At 40.2% G+C, this 14,546-nt stretch overlaps 1 protein-coding gene across 4 annotated transcripts; it reads right to left on the reverse strand.

The window, feature by feature from the left end:
- Positions 1-10,036: 10,036 nt before the first annotated feature.
- Positions 10,037-13,020, reverse strand: Mfap1 (Microfibril-associated protein 1). Of its 4 annotated transcripts, none has more exons than XM_086985653.1 (4): positions 12,975-13,020; positions 12,314-12,423; positions 12,063-12,144; positions 10,037-11,771 (listed from the first exon to the last, which is right to left on the reverse strand). In XM_086985653.1, the coding sequence occupies exons 2-4, from the start codon at positions 12,383-12,385 to the stop codon at positions 10,369-10,371; spliced, it is 1,557 nt and encodes a 518-aa protein (XP_086841779.1). In that variant the 5' UTR covers positions 12,386-12,423; positions 12,975-13,020; the 3' UTR covers positions 10,037-10,368. The 4 variants fall into 4 exon arrangements, with proteins under 4 accessions (XP_086841779.1, XP_022654168.1, XP_022654166.1 ...); XM_022798433.2 differs by lacking the exon at positions 12,975-13,020 and adding an exon at positions 12,765-12,968; XM_022798431.2 differs by lacking the exon at positions 12,975-13,020 and adding an exon at positions 12,669-12,968.
- Between the last annotated feature and the right edge of the window lie 1,526 nt (positions 13,021-14,546).

Raw genomic sequence — 14,546 nt, forward strand, 5'->3', positions numbered from 1 at the left:
CTTTATCCAAATAAGGCTTCTATATATTACTTATACGATCAGATATAGATAAGTGTATATTTTTGTATAACTTTGTGTTTTTAAAGGTACACTTCATCTGAATGCAGCACATCAGGTAGTTAAGCATTATGACTTACTATATATATATATTGACGCTAACACTGCCCAGTTCCTCACTCTTCAGACTAGCCAATCTTTTCGGATATTTATAGTAGCTACGAAAGGAGCAGCTGTGTAAAACTCACGAACGTTTCAGAGATTGTCCGAGTTCAAGTAGCCTAGGAATTAGTAGCGCATGGTGCAGTCGATTAAGTGGGCTCTCGAACAAAAATCCTTGATGGAGAAATCGGCACATATTGCAATATATTGCTTATTATTATTATTATTACTATCATTGTCATCATATGAGTTACATTTAGGTTCTACCCCAATCAGTTACAACGTCGTGGACCTGCAAGAGGGATTACAACTTCACAGACCCATTACGTTATTTTGATCTCTATGGGCAACTTCCATCTGAGGAGGACTGTTCTGCTAACACGTAACACAACTCACCTAAATGGTTGTTCCAGCGTACTATAGGATCGCAATTACCCCTCTATGACTTTGTCAAGCTCTCAAAAAGGTCGTGACATTCACACAGCGCGTGAATGAAGAAAGTAGTTATTTTTTTTTTTTTTATTATGTACCCAAAAATTCTGTTGTCGTGATATAAAGCATCGTACCGATAACACGCGACTTACGTCTCACCCGCCATGATTAACTGCTAGTATACTACTGATCAATACAGAGTCAGCTTGATATCTAACTATTGTTTACATAAGTTACTAATTTGGTCTCGAAAATGATCAAACATATCATACTGTACGATACGGTAGATAATCGCATATCTAATCACAAAAATATCTATTGAAGATGAGATTTTTGACTCTACTGGCTATTTAGCGATTTATATACATTTAATATAGGTTATACATATAGGTACTATATATAGATGCGTGGAACACTCGAATTTTTGGTCCGGACTTTAATGAAGTTATAGCGGTTTGCAGCAACTTTGTTTAACCATCGCATCTTTTGTGAAAATTACGAAATGATGTTCATTTTATTCGTGCCACGTAATGTTTTCGTTTATAGGAACGAATGCTATGACCAAGTCAGATGGTACCACGAGCGCATGCTGCAATACTGTATTGTAAATTTTATAAAACTTTCGAAGAATAACGTTCTATGTTTTAGATATTTTTAATTTTTCTTATTTTCTAATTATGCACTGAACGACGCAAGCCATACTAATAAACCTGAGGGACCGGAAAGTAATACAAAGTACAGTTGTTACAAATCGAACATTCAAAGACGTCGAACGTTCGAAGACGTTGGTCTTCGAACGAAATTTAGACCCTCTCTATTACTATGCGAGTTAAACAGACATTAACCCCATCTATTTGCTTGTCACCCCATCAATTTCGCTGTCTTAGTACAATTTTTCACTACTTCACCCAACATCATCATCACCTCAATTCAATTGAATTAAGGATTTTTTAATATTGAACAATAATAAAAAATAATGATGAAAATAGGGTGTTCGTACACATTTTCCGCTCGATGTGATTCACTATACTGATGACTGACACAACGTAAATTATTCAGTATCAGTATAATTGTCATCTGTATATTAATTTATATGCTTATTTTATATGTAAAGAAAAACACATTTATGTAGAGTTTTGTCTAGATAAGTTTATTTAATTACAACATTAGAACAAAACTGCAATAAAGCCATCGCAACTGGCTCATGGAGAAGAAACACATGCAAATGATTCAACAAAAACTTCAGCCTCAATGAAGCAAAGTTGTTTCAGGGCACTGACTATATACACACTATATATATCACAAACAGGTTAACGCGACATCGTAGGAAATGCTGCATTCTGACTATGATCCTACTGATTTCAGCGTCGACGAGATTCCGTCACTGGTTTCAAAAGTTCAGCCAGCGATTTTCGATTTCGAGTGCCTTTCAATACCATTGCCGTCGTCACCATTATCACGATCATTGTCGTGATAAAAACGTCCGCCAATTTTCACTCGGTTGCAAAAGCTGTTATTCGCCTCGATCTTTTAGGCGTTCTCGACTTCACCGCTTTTAAACTAACGTTTTACCTCAAATACCCTGATCTCGCTCTACTTTTATTAGTCCATGGCTATCACGGGGCCCTCAAAGGTCTGGTATATTGATTCGGAGACTTCCAGACTTCTGCTCGTTCCTAATGCAACGGTACTCGGTTTTCACTCACTATTCCGCATCGACTTACTATTACTGCCTTTTGCACTTTAATCCTTCTTCTTGGCTAGAACTTCATGGTCAGTTCTACTTTACAATAGTCTAATCGTAATACTCAGACTCGTAATAGTCATAGGCAAATTTCTGCATGAAGTTTTTTGCTCGATAGCTTTGGTCGCACATCGGCATTCTGACAAGATTGAGGATGAAATATACGACCACCGCAAGCCAGTAAAGCACCTTTACGCCGATAACAGCAGCGAAACACAAAAACACTCCAGACAGGACGTAGTAAACCAGAGACCAAAAGGCCTCCGCGAGAACTTCTGCCATTTCGAAGGGCATTATTCTCTCAAGCATGCTTGAAAGACACTATACCCTTGACAATCGTACCCCAGAAATATCTATAACTATAGCAGAATAATAAAGCTCTTACGATCTGCTAAAATGATATCCTTCGCAAGATATTTAGTAAAAGTCGCCGGACAGAAAATGTCGACCTAAGTCACACTCAAAGCGTAACGCAGTTCACCGCATGACCACTGCTCCAGACTACGTTGCTCACTACTAGCGCTTGTAATCGAACGCTGTCTAGAGGCAAACGGACCCCAGGCAAAAACGACTGAGAATCAGAGACGACGACGACAACAAGTTATCCGGTTCTCTGGCTAAAGAGCCGATGCACGCAGCCCAGCTTAGCCCAGCTTCGTTACTACAGCTTTGCCGCAACAGAAAAAGGGTTTGCTATTATTGATTAGGTCGGTTTTTTGCTGGTAGACTTTCGTTTCGCTGCGTGTACTTCAGACGTCAAGCGAAAGTGACGTCGCTGGCTTGGAAACTTCGATTCCGGTGCCGCCACCGATGTCAACGTCGTTTTCGTCGTTCCAGTGGTCAACGTCAGTAATAACAGTATGGGTGACGGTTGGGACTTGGCGGCCCTCGCGATGCTCAATCTTATGCGGTCACTCTTACCCATACGCGACTTGGGTCTACCGATGTTAGCGATCGTTTAGCAGCGGCGATGACTTGTGGACTTCGTTTATGCTTGTCTGTGCTTGAGCACTGGTGTAGCAGATGAATTCTTCAGCCTTCCGCGCTGCCTCTACGCAAGCGACTTTTACTAACAGCTGTTGTCAGACGCGTCACTCCGTTAAGTGGTAGCAAATGCACGGCTGCTATTGTTAAAGCTGGCGATGGTAACAGGGTGCCGCCTTCCGCCAGCTGCACGAGGGTTGTCGACCCCTTATGGTCGCAACAGTGGTAAGGAGACACCATACATATAGACAGTTCGATATGGACACGATTCATGCGCACACGCTGCACAGTCCCATTCCTCCCCTTTCTCGTTATGGCAACAACAACAATAGTAGCCATAGTAACAACAACAGGAGCTGAAAAGGCGACGGAAGTGAGTCAAGTCTATAGGTCCGGTCGTACCGTTATCACAATCAATCGACCTATCATTTTTTGCAGAAGCTTAAGTTACAAGAGAATGCCGCGAAATCATTTAATATTGTAGTGTGTTTTCAAGAGCCTCATATATAAGTTATGTAAATGTTTTGATGATACGCTAAAGCCAGTCTTCTAAATTTGTGTTTACACTCAATTGGAAAATACTTTTCGTGCTCTAACATAACGTTAGGCTAATGAAATATTTGGTAGGTCTTCATTACGTTTAAAGCAGGGCTCGAAATACTGGTGAATTTTTATAATAGTGTTTTCGAAAATAAGGTTAACAACCTATTTACTACTGAAGAATGGATTGCAGAGCTACCATGAGCATTGCTGAAGGTTTTTGGTCACAGCAAGGTGGAGTCAGGAGCTGCGCAGGCTGTAACAGCCGCCCCTTTCGGCATACTAGCCTCACCACCAGGTCGATTTTGAAGAGCGAAAGCTTCCCGTCGATGCCACGTTCCTGCTACCTAGCGCCTTTCGATTAATTTCGTTAGGATCATGCGAAAGACAAACAGACGAGCAAGTATCCACAGACAAAAGCCAACGTAAAGGCACTGATCGAATCGATGAAGCGCAATATGGTCGGTCTAATTTGTTACGCGAAATTCTATGTATGTAAATCGTGTAGTGAAGAACTAACTAACTAAAGCTACCAAAGTAGCAGGTACACGTTCCAGCCATTTTCAGGGAATTCCTAATCATACGAATCATTTATAATCTTTGCGTAGCTTAACTATAAAAAGTCACCCACTTTCCACTATTGGAAATCACAACGCTAATTTATTACTATTATGACAACAGAAATTACTCGGCTAGGGTTTACCTAATCTCGTACTTTTTTCGTTACTAGCCGATAGGAATAGACGTCACATTAATAACCTTCTACAATTATACATAGTCTGTGCAGGATCTTTCAGGAGCATGGCTATGATGAGTTTCATCCATCTCTTACTGATAGTTCGTAGAATGAAATTTGCCCAGCAATGTCCCAAAAAAACCCTTCTCATCATGCACCACACCTACCAGTCGCTGCAAAGCCCGTTTTTTTCTAAAAACATGGACAATGTAATTAAAGATAGTCTGTCTATATTTAGAACAATGCACTTGTACTGTGTTCAATCAATATTCAAAAACTTAAGATTTCTGTATCTGATCGGAAAGACTGCTTATCGATGATACTGTAACGTCTAACGCCGCATGATATCTGAAGCACGTTAGAGAAAATCTTGTCTAGAGATATGCAGGCCTAAGAAGATGAAACCCACTGTCCTATGTATGCCATGTGCCGGTTCGTTCTACCTGGCCCTTTCATTAATCGTAGGCTTCGTTAGTCATAGCTTCTGTAACAATCAGGATCGATGTCCGCCATTTTTCCATGTAGTAACGAACTCCAAATAGGCAGAGTCTAGGGGATTCAACGGCGGACGATGCAGACTCATGGAACGCTTAAAGAACGAAGGTTTGCTCGGTTAAATCTTTTGAGCTGCTTTGATAAAAGATGTTTTGAGACAATTTGGGTTCTGTAGGCAGCGCCTTTATTTTTGGATAAAATCAGCGTTGTGCGTAAGGGAAATCTCGAGGACGTACGTACTCCCAACCATCGCAACCATCGCTTGCCGTGTTCTCTCCGTACTGCGCAGTGAAAAATTCGGCGATTCGTAGGCAACATTAGCTACATGAAGTTATTCACGCACTTTAAAATGGTTCTGCTTATGTAAAGTGTCTAGCAAGCAGCATCGCGGCCTCGACGACGGAATTTGATGACATCTTTGCCATATTGCTCAACAGCGGGACAAGGGCGTGCTAGATCTTCTCTCAATCGGCTTTCTCCAAAAGTCACAAGACCTTCGGCGCGCAGCAACGTTTTTATTTATCCGCTAGATTTTGAACACGGAATGGCAGGTGACTGAAAAGCGAAGATAATAGCAAACGATTCAGGTTATTGTTCTGGGTAATGCCGGTTGTTCTAATTGGGTAACGCTGTCACCTATGCCCACCGAATTTTCCTCTAATACCACCCTGGTTAAATGCAGAATATTCTGTGGGGCGTTGCATTCTGCAAGCCCTATTTGAATTTTACCTATCGGAACCATATCAAAAGCCAACTTGAACCCTACGAGCGCAGCGAATAATGACTGTTTTGGTCTGCGACAGACCTTTCAACGCAGTTTGTTACATGCTATAAGGATGAAATGTCCTATACGAAATCCATGCTATATTTAGCTAGAATAGATGAACAAGCTTCTAAAAGTCTTATCTGATGACGTGTCATGAGATGAGCTAGAAGCTTATAGCAGCAGCTTCTTTTCGTGATCGCCCTTCAACCAAATGAGTCAAACAGATTGTTTTTTCCGGTGAGTATGATACACAATAGGAACTCATTCCAATTTGTTAGTAGGTGGCTGTGTCGTAAGCAAGCTTGAACAGGCTGGTCTAGTAAAGAAATAAGTTAAACGTACTTTTTAGAAGTTCACTGTGGATCATACCCGGTCTGTATTAAGTTAAGAAGCGCTGTATTTTAGACAGAAAAAACTCCACCTTTAGCCCGTCGTGCATGGTAGATCTTTGTTCATTCCATGCACCAGTATACGAAGCACGCTTCGTACAATGCTGTCTGCCGTTGCGACCATAGTTGCGACCAGAAGTACTCTATTAACTTTACAGAGTTTATAAAGTATGGCGTCGTTCTTTTTCCGCATTCACTCGTAAGGTTACTTTTTCGCTTGTATCATTAACATATCCGCCTGCAATACAAAATTTGCTTATAAACAGCCTTAAATATTCGCTGAATTAGCAGGTTTTTGAAATCTTATGGAACAGCTTGATAGCCACGTGACGCTTATTCAATTATCGTGTCTGGCGCTGTGCAACAGTAACCAGTTTACAAATGAAATAGGACCACAGGCGTCATCGCCGGTGCTTCAGGCGAATTTCGAACAATGATAGCACTTCGGTTGAGAATTCGATATAAGATTCGTGGTTCAGCTATCGTGGTATCAGACACAGGGTTGTTAATTTGGGACCTGACTTGTTCGGAGCGCGCATATAAGGTAGACGAGCTGCTTGCCTTTACGGACTTGTCCTTTCCTATAGAAACACTTTCACTACAATCGCTACATGTTGCCTTAAAGCATTCCCCTTACTTAGCAAATTGTTTCTTCCAATGTGTCCAGTTTTTCAGGTACTCAAAATGGAATTTATCAATCCCCTCATATAACCCTCACACGTTGGCTTGTTACTATCAGAGAGTAGGAGAAACTCAAAGTCATTAAGTAGGTCTAATAGTGCGTACATCCGGAAGCCATTTGTGTTCCCGCTGCTCAGAAGGCGAACGTATACTGCTATGATATTACATTTACTGACCCCCAATAGTACAACATCATCTCCACTAGGATGGGCTCGTCCACCGTATGTATATACACATGTGTAGGGGAGTGAGCGGCATGGAAACTTGGCGTTTCGGGCGGCTTCGACTCCCAAGTCTCAATGAATCCATGATGACATTTATGGCAGATGGCAGTAGATAAATTCACTGACAAATCAAAAAGAAAATAAGGGTGGAATATTTAATTGGGAAAAATACGCCCCGAAATCAACCCTATGGTGAAATGTTACTTCCTTAATTGCGCACTGACCGAACGGATCACGTTGTTAAGATCTGCTGAGTCGTTTGTGCAAAACTGCTATGCCAGTACATGATTTCTATATGAGTAATCTAAATCAGTTCTATGATCTCTTTAAAAAAATCAGGGGTACCTGAGTCCAGGAAGAAAACAGAAATAGTTTAATTTGTTGTAACTATTCGTTGACAGTAAATAGCTCTTCCATTAAACGACCCATTTCTTTTGCTCATTAGCCCTTTCGTATAGTAACATATCTGATACCTTGTAGGCTTGCCCTTCCTACAAAACCAGTTATATACCCTCATCTAGTTTTGTTTCTTCCAGCGTTATTTGCATTAACATTTACCATTTAGCTGGCTCTTCTCACTTTCGGCTCCAACTTGCCTATTTCTCTAAATATTGAAGATCACACTCTACACAAATCAATCGGTCCAACAAAACAACAAACTTCGCAATTTTTTTCTCATCTTCAACTATCTATGACTTTGTTGATTTCTCTTTCGCATAAGGTCTTTATTGGCGGTGAGCTATTTTTGTAGATCAGAACGGATTTTCTGAAGAATACTTTCAGGGAACATATTTGTAAAACACATGCTTGTTTAGTCAGATTAACCTTAACCCAAAGCAACATACTGTTTATTTGGATAAACACTTGTCTACTAAATATTTGAGATTATAGAAGCTTCCGATGTTTTACTTTAAAAATATGTAACGGCTTAAAGTTGAAATTTTATCTATGGGGCGTATACAAACTGATATTCCGGGGCAATTAAATTAAGATTTTTTAATACTTCCGAAAAACAGAGCAATAATGTAACGCAAAGATGCATCTGCAGGCATTTTCCATTTGCCACCCATTTATCTAGCTTTTGCAGCTGTAAAAAGGCCTGTGCATCCGACTAGAATGAAAGAGCAAGCATAGGAGACATTTTTTCGTATAATACCAAATAATTTACGAAGTCTGCATTTCATTCAACCTGCGGTAATATCTCAAACTCCGTCTGTGATTTTATACACGAAAATGCCGAAAACCGGGTACGCGAAAACGGTGCTTTTTCTATTGAAATTCTACATACAGGGCTTTTTGTACTGGCGATGATCAATTTTTGCCCGTATTCTTCGGCCCGTTCTACAAACAATTGTAGGTCATTTTTTTAACATAACCAAAAATGTATTTGAATTGAACGCAAAATCTATTTTTGTATTTATTTGTATATAATCGTAAACTACATTAATCCGAAGTTTGCAATGACAGCAATCCTATTTGGATACCAGGCACGGCTACGTGCGTTATTTCATAAACGCTGGGGACATTTACAAATTTCTTCTTAGTATAAAATGTACGTCCCCAACTGCCGTCAAATTACCGTATAGCATCTGATTTCGTCACATTCAGATATCTATGCTGGTAATACATGAACATAAAATGAATACTAAATGTATTAGGGATATAAGTGGAAAGTCGAATTGACTGGCGATGGCGATGTGTCCCTGTATACACACAAACTATACAATTGTTGAGGTTAATTTAAAATCAAGAAAAATAAAACTAGATGTATAAGTCCAATAGCGTTAAGGATCTCGAAAAAACGTAGGCGTTTTCAATTACGCAGAATCTATGTTTCTTTTTCGAAACTCCAAGTCGTCCAGAAAACTACCTTAAACCTATACGACTTTTTCAGTTAGGTCAATGAGGGCAAACACTGGAAAGAAACCCACCTTCATCGACTTGCGCAAATAAGTCGTATGTTAAATATATAATGGCAGATCTGTAATATGAAAAGCCCAGCTTTAAAATCAGCAACAAAAGATCTAACAAATCGAGGGTGCGCAATTGAAATCTAGAGTGATTTAAATTACAAATAGCGTGGTACAATTATGCATTTTATCGGCAAAGAGAGTGCCTTAAAGCAAGCTTGTCCGATCGATAATAAACTAACTATAGCTCTATTTGGAACGTTTCTGGATCGATCATACGGCATCCAAGAGTAAGTACTTCTTGCTATGGAACCTAAAAGAGCGTTTGAAGAAGCGCCTATGACATTAAAGATGCTCGAACTGTGGCTAATACGAAATTTCCTTCAAGCGTTTATGATCTCGGCCTTGTACCTGATGGAGGAGACGTCATTCATCATACTAGGACTTAGTATATACGCAAGTCAACTGAAACCGTAAATTGCTAAATCAGCACACAGAAAACAATACGATTTTTAGAGAATCGGCGAACTTACTCACAGCAGCTACTTTGTTTATAACTGGCTCTTTAGTAATTTGAGCTTGCAGAGGGCCCAAATCTTAATCCTCCGGATTTTGTGTGCAGTGCATTCTCCAAAACTGAAAAATCCTCCAAGGAAATGACACTTATGTTGAAAAAAAATCTGTCAAAGTCGTCTTAAATTAATTCTTATTAAACATTATACATTTGCCAATTTTCAACGAAATTAGTGCTTATAAAAGGTGGCTTTATAGTTCTCAGATTAGCTGGCATGTCCAGTATATGATTACAAGGATAGTTTATCTCTTGTGTATTTTCTAAAATCCTGCACATTTAGAACTTGTCGTTCCGAAGTCTCAAATTTTACTTTGACAAGAGTGAGCGTGGATAGGAAATCCAGCTATAAGTGATACTGCCATTAAAGCCAGCGAGAACAACTCACCAAAAACTCGACACCTATCAGCGCCACGATGTCGCGAACCGCAACATGTATCTTTATTATGAGCGTGATAAGGCTTGTCACTGTTAATGGAATGACAACTGTCTTGAAATTTACCAAAAACAATAGGGTGTACCATGCATACATGCTGATAGTACAGGAGAGGCATGCATGGTTTACGTTTAGAGGTGAAACACGAATCAATTATTTTTACTTTATTTGATATACATTTACTTTATGTATGTCATCATATGATCTAGTTAACTTAACTAAATAATTATACAATGCTTAATATACAGAACATTGTTATACGCCTTCTGGTTACTGACAAGTTGTATGTTCAGGACGCTCGCTAAGTTGTTTTTTTTCTTTGAGACGGTCTTTCAAAGACGGGCTTTGTTCCCCCAGCCTTTTCGATGTGCCACTTCAGATTCTGCGGAGTTTCAGCTGACCAAGGCGAATCAATTTTTGTGGTGTCCTGATCAAGCAGATGCGTGTACTTTGTACGGCCTGAGCGACCAAAGTTCTTAACTTGCATGACCTTCGGTAGAACAGACTTATCAAAGTGATCTTCGAGAGTGGGTGCAGAAAAGTCTCTCTTATAAACATCTTCTTCCTTATCTTGCACGAAGAAAGCACCGCGGTGGTAGTATTTCTGCAGAAACTTGTATTTGCCCTTACTTGGACGGTTCACAATCTTCGTGGGGTTGTTCTTTAGCTCACGTAAGCGCTCCTCTTCAGTCATATTGCGAAGTCGTTCAATTTCAAGCTTCTCCTTCTCCAAAGCCTCGCGCTGCTCACGGTCCCGTTTGAGTCGCTTGAGTTCCCGCAGTTTCCACGCCTCGTACGCCGCCTCATCGTTATCGTCGTCGGTGCAAACGTCATCGATATTGCCAACACATACACCTGTTTTGTTCTCCTCTCTGTTCTCTTCGACCTCTCTTTTCACTTCAGCTTCGACCATCTTCAGCGTCTGCCTGCGACGCTCTTCAGCAGCCCGTTTACCCTCAAGCTCAGCTTCGTAACGGCGTTGTTCAAGTTGTTCTCGCTCTTGAATGGTAACTCTATCCTTTTTACGCACAAATACGGGCTTTAGCCGAGGCGGGCCCTGAAGATCTTCTTCCTCTTCGCTATCAGTGTATTCCTCGTACTCGTCCGATTCATCCTCCTCGGCGGCCTGATCATCATCGCCTTCCGCAGCTCTACGTTCCTCTTGCCTTGCCGCCTCCTCAAGTTCTTCCTGACGAACTCGCTGTAAGGCGCGCTGCTTCATCTGAAGACGTTTGCGTTCACGCTCCTCCTCGTCGAGATCATCACCGTCCGACGAAGATGACGATGAGGAACTTTGGTGCCGTCTTCTACGCAAACCGTCATAGTCATCAGAATCGGCGGCTTCGTTATTGTCAATAATGCGAGCTTCCTGTATCTTGCGGCGTTGCAGACGCCGCAACCGTGGATCGTCAGCTTGGTCACCATCTTCAGCTCTCTGGCGGAGTTCATCGTTGTCGTCACTCTCTGCTGAATGACGACGGCCGGTCATCTCATCGTCTTCATCTTCACCTGATCTGCCATCACGTTCTTTCATCTCGACGTCTTCGCCAGATTTGGCCTCACCTCGCTGCACACCTTTATCATTATCATCATCGGAATCTTCAGCTTCATCCCCCCGAGAAGCATGTGCTCTCGAAAGCTCGCCACCGCGGCGAGACGGTTTTTGGCGCTCGACGATAAAATCCTCATCTGAGCTTTGAGAATCTACAAGATCATTCAAATGGTTAGTAGAAGCAACTAAAATCTAAGGCTTCATTGATGCAGGTATGAAAATTCTCCACTCAGTGTGTACTGCTCGCCATCAAATGAATTAACGTCTGTAGCTAGCAAGCTAATATTATTATTAGAACTGTTCTGTTTCACTCGCAAATTAGTACTGCTACCATAAGTATTTTCTCGAGTTCTATTCTTAAGAAATATTCGTATACGAAAATAGTGAAGGTCCACCGAGCCCAGCGTCTGATAACGTCAATATGATTTTCGTTCGGTGCTAACCTTCACTTCCATCGGGTGCGTATCGGGGTCTGCGGCCAGAAACGTATCTTTGTACTTTCACCTTTTTCATATAAACCTCACCCTAAAATATCTCAGTAATAAGAAAAAACGATGCGTTAGAACGTCATTTTTAGCCTATCGCTCTCTGTCTATAGAACTACTTATGCTATATGAGTGAAATGCATAGTCGTATATGGACGTAAATCAGCGTGTTTTTGTAGCAGGGGGATGTTATTCTGCTGCGTACTTACCTTGTCATTAACAACTGGGACCGCACCAGCCGTTGACTGAATCAGGCTATTTTGATGTACGACGTCGTCCATTGCGGTAAAGGGTTTTCCTTAGCGGAGTTTCCTGAAAGCTGCAAACGTAACAAATGATCAATCAAAGCTGAAAACCCTGTTATATTGATCGACGATGGACTGTATTACAAAGCTTGAATAGCAGCCGGTGAAAACATTTAGAATGTCTATTTATCTTCAAACGTATGATTATCAAGTCCAATACAATGGTACTCAACTGATGAATGAAATCGTTATTGAATATTATAATAATATCGAGTGTATGGCTACGTACAGTGTGATATTTGAATCGTTTAATATTTACAAAGGTAAATCCGTTTGTCCGATTACAACGACAGATAAATGATGTCCGAGATACGTTGAGCTATAAGGCGTACTATTAAGCATATTTCATATTTACATTGATTGATCCTGTTTTTTTTGACATACACGACTTAAAAGCACTGCAACATATTCGATAGCTTGTTCAGGGACGAATACATGCTTTTAGCCGGGCGGACCAAATCAACGATCTATGTAACACATCACAATTAACATCACCGTCCACCGTTTATATTGAAAAAAAAAAAGTCTAATAATTCGAAGCACAATGGTGGTGTTTTTTGTTTACCAGTGTGCGTTCGATGGTCCTAAACCACGCTTGGTTTTGCTCTGTTTCGAAATGATCTTGCCTGTGGCGCGAAACATTTAGACATACAGTGCGGACAGGGTATTGTAAAGAGGAAATCGAATAAATGCTCATCAGAAGATAAAAATTATGGTCACATTAATTCATATCCAGTCTTTAACTTTAAGCGTTTTCTTAATCGCTTTGTCCTCTATCTTGGCAATTCTAACGTCGATTTGTGGTCTACCACGCACAACACTTGCAATTTCTAAAGAAGCTTAGCGAACAAAACAACAGAATCTCCTGAAAACCTGGAGTTTCAAAGCCACTCGACTGAAGGTATTCAACTAATGTAATAGATATATTAGTTTACCGAATCGAGATGAAGACACTGATCTCTTGTATTTTTAGCCATGACAGGCAAATAAAGCGCTAACAATGCAACGAATCAGAGGGATAAATAAAAAAATCTCAGTTATCTTAGTTTTTTTTTTTGTGATCGGGATGCAGTTATCTCAGACGCCCCAATTAACGACCTAAACTAAGTTTATTTGTCGGGAAAACTTTCGACCTAAAACAAAGGTATTATTCAAATACGATTCAAATTCACTACCGAATAAAAATAGCAACGATAGTACTGAGGCATAAAACATCGGTATTCACACATTGTAAAAACAAAACCCTTACTTTTTACCAAATTGACCCTTTGATCCTTGCCAATAGAGTAAGTTTATTCTAGACTTATTTATATAGATTATAGTTTATTATAGATCTACCTTTCAAAGCATAGCTTACCTTTGCGAAGAAAGGAGTAACCATATTTAAAGCTAACATTACAGGCAAATATAATCATACTTTAGGAAACATGTCTGCCGGCTTTTTTATTCGCTTATTTATTATAATTTATATTATTATGAAATTTTTCTCTCTCTGAACCTGGGAACTTGCTTTAATTTTACTTCGACAACCGTTTACCTCTGAAGATTATTCGACTTGGGTATGTTGTTCCCAAATAGTGAGAGCGTCTAGTCCGCCTTTACCAAAACCTGAGAATGCCGGTGACAGTTCTTATACAAGGTATTGTCCCAAGTTGCCATGAAGTTTCGCAGTTCTATGGTATTCCTTGCGACCGCACTACTGGAATCTGGGGTTATAAATATGGTCAGGTTGACGATTCGACAAACAATGATAAAGCACCAGAGTAATAGCAGCGCCGAAATTCCTACCTCTGATTGGTATAAGTTGTTTTAAGCATTAGAAAATCAGCAAATGACTTAGCTCACTGCAGTATATATTGAAGGAGGTCTACTGATTTTCACCCGATGTACTATGAGGTATTTCGTTCATATGAAAGTTAGTTAGGATGAAGGTAAATCGTGGATAGGTTAACGACTGGAGACAAAATTGTAGTAGATATGTTATGTACGGTATGTGTCAAGATGTAACATTTCATACTGCAAGCCTCTAATTCTACACACCTTTCATTCTATTTTCTTGTTGAGCTCTATGCTAAAAACATTATAATTATTAACCAATTTTATGTATCCGACTGCCCGCAAATAACAACACGACGAG

This window comes from Varroa destructor, unplaced genomic scaffold, assembly GCF_002443255.2.
Source record: "Varroa destructor unplaced genomic scaffold, Vdes_3.0 BEIS01000003.1, whole genome shotgun sequence".
Taxonomy (NCBI): domain Eukaryota; kingdom Metazoa; phylum Arthropoda; class Arachnida; order Mesostigmata; family Varroidae; genus Varroa; species Varroa destructor.